The 6,941-nt window shown below is 42.6% G+C and overlaps 1 protein-coding gene across 4 annotated transcripts in view; it reads left to right on the top strand.

The window, feature by feature from the left end:
• usp3 (ubiquitin specific peptidase 3) overlaps window positions 1-6,941 on the top strand; it is a 121,297-nt gene that overhangs the window by 97,791 nt on the left and 16,565 nt on the right. For all 4 annotated transcript variants that reach the window (XM_072282224.1, XM_072282221.1, XM_072282223.1 and 1 more), the window contains exons 10-11: window positions 61-167; window positions 245-325. In XM_072282224.1, the coding sequence (XP_072138325.1) occupies window positions 61-167; window positions 245-325 (188 nt within the window). The remainder of the gene's footprint in view (window positions 1-60; window positions 168-244; window positions 326-6,941) is intronic.

Raw genomic sequence — 6,941 nt, forward strand, 5'->3', positions numbered from 1 at the left:
GCAACAACATGGCTTTTTGCTTCCTTATTTACCTGTTGCTTGTAACATGATTATTTTCAGAAATGGTGTTTCAACAGTTGTCACTAATATATTCGGAGGAATACTCCAGAATGAAGTCAACTGTCTAATATGTGGAACCGAATCTCGAAAGTTCGATCCATTCCTTGGTAAGTTTCTTTGTATTTTTATGTTTTAGCTGTTTCCTATTTAAGAGCTTATTTCTAAAGAAATTTTCTGTTTCAAGATCTTTCATTAGATATCCCAAGTCAGTTCAGAAACAAAAGATGCAAGAATCAGGATAGTGGACCAGTATGTACTCTACGTGGTAAGTTTCTGTTGTGTGTAATTTTTACATAAAATTGAAAGATAAAAAGATGCAGTACTAAGTAATTTATAATGAGAGTTTAAGATTTGGGTAAGCAACTGGATTGTCATAAAAATCTATTGATTAGATTAGATTATGAGGACACGCAGTCCTCTTTTATTGTCATTTAGTAATACATGTATTAAGAAATGATAGAATGTTTTTCCAGAATGATATCACGAAAACACATGACAAACCGACAAAAACCACATAATTATAACATATAGTTTCAACAGTGCAAAGCAATACCGTAATTTGATAAGAACAGACCATGGCACAGTAAAGGTGTCAGTCTCTCGAAAGTCCCATCATCTCACGCAGACGGTAAACCTCCAGCGCCGCCAACTTGCCTATGCAGCATACTGGAAGCATCTGGCCACAGTCTGACTCCGAGTCCGTCCAAAAACTCCAAGCCTCCGACCAGCTGTCCGACACCAAGCACCATCTCTGCTGAGTGCTTTGACCCTGACCCTGGCCCCGGCAACAGGCAATAGGCAAAGCTGAGGATTTGGGGCCTTCATCTCCGGAGATTCTCGATCGCACAGTCGCAGCGGCAGCAAAGCAGACATTTCAGAAGTTACTCCAGGTGTTCCTTCATGCTTCTCACGGCTGTCTCCATCAAATCTGGATTGTGCATGGCCCCCTGGTTACACATACGATATTCATTCGGAACGGCCACGCGTGCTGCATCGCGCCGCCACCTTCTCCTCCCTCATTACCTGATGCAGTGTTCTGAGGGAGATTTTGTACATTTGTCTCATCAAATCTGTGCTTCTTTCTTTTTACAGTCTGTTAGTTTTCAGTGCACTATAACCCAAACATCTTGTGGTGGTTGGACGTATGCATAGGTTTGTCACATACATTTGTCTTTCTTTTAATATAATACATACTGTACTTCATTGCTTTCTTTATAGCCTCACTCATTTAAGATGCACCATACTCTAAAAATGGCTGAAGGTGACTGAATCAGTTTCTTTACTCAAATTGCGCTGATCCATTGAGTTAGTACTCTAATTTGTAAATGTCATTTGTTTACTGTAGTCAGTGCCCTCGACTCTTCACAACCTTTCTGCATGCATGCTGAGTTTTGTTAAAGCTGTTGAATATTAACCCAGTGAAATCTATTTTGTTAAGTATGTGGGAGTGAAGAGGGAAAACGTTTATTTCTTTTTTAAAAATCAAATTATTTTAAAACCTGTTTGTTTTCAAACCTCCTTGGATATCAGCAAGATGGCGCCAGCGTACATTGACTCTGAGGTACCAGCTTTCCTCTAAATATATTTCTGAATTACTTTCTCTACAATCTGCAGTATGTAAATTTCCTCTAATGGACTACGAAATCCCATCAGTGATCTTCAGATCTGACAGTCGACGACTGAATACGGAGCAGAAATCATGAGCTCCGGCAGAGCAGTTAAGTGCGGTGCCTTTAAGGGTCAAAATGGTTGGAAGTGCAATAGGAGCGGCAGAATTCAAACCAGGCTGAAGCACAGAGAGACGGGGTCTCCTCTATCCCGCATCTTGTTGGCAAATATGTAGTTGCTGGAGAATAATATTGATGATCTCAGGGCAAAGCTGCTGTATCAAAGACAGATGAGGCAGATCTCAATTATTTGTTGCAGTGAAACTTGGTTAACAATGAATATGCTGGACGTAGTTATCTGACCGGAAGGTTTAACGATTTTCTGAATGGATCAAACCGCAAACTCTGGTAAGGAAAAAAGTGGCGGCATGTGCTTGTGTTTTTTTTTAATGAATTCTTGGTGTACGGACGTTGAAATTAAGTCGACCTCTTGTTCCTCTGACTTAGAACACCTAACAATTAAATGTAGACCATTCTATCTACCACAGGAGTTCTTGTCCATGACCCTGACCGCAGTTTATGTACCACCAGCAGCACTTGCGCATCTCACAATGTCATCTTTAGGTAAGAAACAGCTGATCCCAATGCATCTCAAATTATAGTCAGTGACTTTAGCCAAGCCTTTTTGAAGAAAACCCTGCCCAACTGTCACTAGCACGTAACCTTTTGCACCAGAGGCCCCAACAAGCTGTCACTGCTACACCATGATAAGGAATGCCTATCGTTTTTTCCGAGACCACACTTTAGCAAATCGGACTACTTGGCTGTATTCCTACCTGCATACAGACAGAGCTGAAAGAGCAAGGCATGGTCGCAAGAGGCTGAGGAATGGTTTCAGAACTGCCTTGAATCAGTGGATTGGGTCACGTTCAAGAATTTAACTGAGAACCTGATTGACTACACCAGGGCTGTAACACACTTTATTGAAACAGCTTTGGATGAGTGTGTTCCCACGAAATCGTCCGGGTTTGCCCCAGTCAGAAGTCCTTGATGAACCATGAAATCTGGAATCTGCTGATAGCCAGAGCAGAGGCACTCATGTCTGGAGATCAAAAATGCTGCAAGAGCTGCAGCTATGATCTCCAGAAATCCATCTTGCGGGCAAAGTGGTGGTTCCGGACGAGTCTGGAATCAACGAGGGATGCTTGACAACTGTGGCAGGGTTTGAATGCCGTAACTACCTACTAAGTTAAATCTTGTGACATAGAGGGACAACAGAGCTTCGCCTCCAGATGAGCTCAATGCTTTCTGTACTCACTTTGACCACCAGAGCAAGGAGGACCCATTGCACACCCCTGTATCTCCTGAAGATGCTTTGGCTTCGGTATCTGAAGATGGTGTGCAGGCTGCCTTCAAGAGAGTGAATTCAAGGAAAGCACCCCATCCAGATGGATTACCTGGCTGAGTCGTGAAGACCCGTGCTGACTAACTGGCTGTGCATTCACGGATATCTTCAATCTGTCGTTCCAGCAGTGTGTTACCCACCTGCCTCCAAACAGGCTCCAATCATACCGGTGCCCAAGAAGAGACCTCAGTGACTATTGCCCTTTGGCACTTGCGTACATCCACAGTGAAGTGTTTTCAGAGGCTGGTATTAAAACATATCAGCTCCTGTTTGAGTGACAACTTGGATCCAGTCCCAGTTCGCCGTCTGAAGCAGCAGATGCCATCACATTGACTCTTCACACAATCATGCAACATCTGGACAGCAAAGATGCATACGTCAGGATGCTCTTTATCGATTAAAGCTCAACATTTAATACTATTATCCTCTGAAAACTAATCAGTAAACTCCAGTTCTGGATTTCCTCACTTATAGACCCCAGTCAGTTCAGATTGGCAAAAACATCTTTCCCACAATCTCCATCAGCACAGACGTACCACAGGGATGTGTGCTTAGCCCCTTGCTCTACTCGCTTTACACCTATGACCATGTGACTAAGTACAGCTCCAACACCATGTACAAGTTTGCTGACGACACCACTGTTGTGGGTTGTATCAAAGGGGGTGATGAATCACTGTACAGAAGGGAGGTTAAAAATTTGGTTGAGTGGTGTAATAACAACCTCTCAATGTCAGCGGGACCAAGGAATTGATTTGACATCTCATCAGGAATATGGTCTCCGCGTAGGCAGTGTTTTTATGTCTGTCTAACTGAGCACTATGCTCGCAGGAACTTCTCCATCCACTGCTGGAAGAACAAACACTATCAAACTGAATGTTCACTATAAGGGGTGTAGGGTGTTTAAACCAAAACTAATAAGTGAGCAATGTTGGGAAGAGTTGAGGTGGACAGTAACTTTGATTCTAAGAACATCAAAAATGACCGACTTCTGTTGTAGTTATCATTGAAGCTTATAGTTGTTTGCTTCTATGGAGCTCTTGCCCTCTTCCTTCACTGTGGGCTTAAGAACACCGACTGGTTGGATGGAAGTCATTTTGATGTATTTTGTGAGCACTTTGCAAATATATTGGAACAAAAAGCAATTAGACCATAAGACATGGGAATAGAAATAGGCCACTTGCCCCTTCGAATTTGCTCCGCCATTGAATCATGGCTGATCCTTTTCTATCGCCCCCCCCCCCCCCCACCCTCCCACCATTCCCCGGCCTTCTCCCCATAACCTTTGATGCTGTGTCCGATCAAGAACCTATCAAGCTTTGCCATAAATACACCCAACGACCTGGCCTCCACAGCTGCCTGTGGTAATAAATTCCACAAGTTCACCACCCTCTGGCAAAAGAAATTTCTCCGCATCGGTTTTAAATGGACACCTCTCTATCCTGAGGCTGTGCCCACTTGTCATAGAATTCCCCCACCATGGGAAATGTCCTTTCCACATCTACCATGTCTAGGCCTTTTAACATTCAAAAGGTTTCAATATGATCCCTCCTCCTCCTAAATTCCAGCAAGTACAGACCCGGAGCTATCAAACGTCCCTCATATGATAACCCTTTCATTCCCGGAATCAACCTTGTGAACCTCCTCTGAACTCTCCAATGCCAGCACAACTTTTCTTAGATGAAGAGCCCAAAACTATTCACAGTACTCAAGGTGAGACCTCACCAGTGCCCTTATAAAGCCTCAGCATCACATCCCCTGCTCTTGTATTCTAGACCATCTGCCTTCCTCGCCACCGACTCTACCTGCAAGTTAACTGTTATGTTTTGATATTGTTTGCTAGCTTGCTTTCATATTTCATCTTTTTCTTGCTAATGATTCTTTTAGTTGCTCTCTGTAGGGTTTTAAAAGCTTCACAATCCTGTCTTCCTACTTTGTTGTATGCCCTCCCTTATCAGCTACAATGGTATTTCTTTGTTTTTAGAATGATCTATCCTGCACCTTCATTTTCCCCAGAACCTCATGCCATTGCTGTTCTGCCATCATGCCTGCCCGCATCTCCTTCCAATTTACTCCCTCATACCACTGTAATTTCCTTTACTCCACTGAAATACTGCTACGTCAGACTTTACTTTTTCCCTATCAAATTTCAAGTTAAACTCAATCATATCATGATCGCTGCCTCCTAAGGGTTCTTTTACATTAAGCTCCCTAATCACCTCCAGTTCATTCCATAACACCCAATCCAGTGTAGTTGATTCCCTAGTAGGCTCAACAGTTGCTCTAAAAAGCCATCTCATAGGCCAGGGGTCCCCAACCTTTTACGCACCGCGGACCGGTTTAATAGACAGTATTCTTGCAGACCGACCGACTGGGGGTGGGGGGTGGGTGTTAATCACTACCAGAATATAGGTGATAAGTCAACTATAAGTCACTTATAAGTGGCTAATACACTCAATTTCATTATCTAATGAATTTAATATTAAATATTATACACAGCGCACATTTTCCTTGTACGAACATATAAAATCATTGCAACACACCCACAACATTGAATCAGTGGGAGCCCTGGACTTGTTTTCCTGCAGCAGGACAGTCCCATCGAGGGGTTATGGGAGACAGCGATTCTCGAAGGGGGTTCCTTATGTCCGGCATATTCCGCAATTTAGTTTTCGTTGCATTCATTGCAGAAAAGCCCACTTTGCAGAGATATGATGTTGGAAATGGAAGCAACGTTTTCAGTGCTTTCGTGGCTATTCAGGATATTCAGCCTTGACTTTGATCCAGAATGCCAGCAGAGATTTTATGTCAAACATACTTTTCAGACCGCTGTCATTTGCAAGCTCGAGGAGTTGATCTTCCCGTGCTGACATGGATGACGCGTGGGTCATGACCTCGCGTGCATTCAAGTTCAACAGTGGGTGTGACAGGGAATGAGGAAAGGTGCAGCTGACTCATATTGTTTCATATCACCAAATCATATCGTTTCCTCGCGGCTGGGTAGCACATGCCCGGTGGTTGGGACCACTGTCTTAGGCATTCAACAAACTTATTCTCTGGAGATCCATTACCAACCTGATTTTCCTAATCAACATGCATGTTGAAATCTTCCATGACTATCATAACGTTGCCCTTTTAACACGCCTTTTCTATTTCCCGTAGTAATCTGTGGTCCACATTCCAGCCACTGCTGGGAGGCCTGTATATAACTGCATCTGCAATTATTATGCATCTCATATGTGGATTAAGCAGAAATCTAGTTGCTGCTTCATGGCATTCAATTATCATTCAAATTATTGATCCCTGATGGGCATCAAATTCTTCCATTTAAATAAAACTGCATCTCAGCAGTGATGTCAGGCAGGATAAGTAGGGGTGTGTTCTGAATTTGCTACTAAAAAATGTACATTTCTACAAATAGTCAACTTTGGCTTGTTTTATGTTGGAGAATCTTGATGCATAGTTTTTGATTAGTAGTGAAGTGATATATGCAACTCACTTTGAAGAAAGCTACATGCAGATCTCCTATGGGATTAATTTCTTCCTTTTAACATCAGTTGCAATTGATCCTAGCCTGCAATGCGATGCTAGCAGCCAGCTCTGCAGCCGGTCAGATTTAAGAATTCTGACTGACAGAATGATGGGAACTTAAGCTTTAACTTAAATATTTTACATGGGAAATAAGATGAAAGTATCCAAAAAGTTAGAGGAATGAATATCAGCTTAAGTTTGAATAACTTTATTGAATTACCGTGGACTTTAGACATAAAGGTCAGCCGGCATTCTACATGTAAAATTGGTGCTACAGAACAAGAGGCACTGTTTAGTTCCACCACACATAAACATGGCTTTTTAAAAAGCTTATTTATTCA

Source organism: Mobula birostris, chromosome 18, assembly GCF_030028105.1.
Source record: "Mobula birostris isolate sMobBir1 chromosome 18, sMobBir1.hap1, whole genome shotgun sequence".
Lineage (NCBI taxonomy): Eukaryota > Metazoa > Chordata > Chondrichthyes > Myliobatiformes > Myliobatidae > Mobula > Mobula birostris.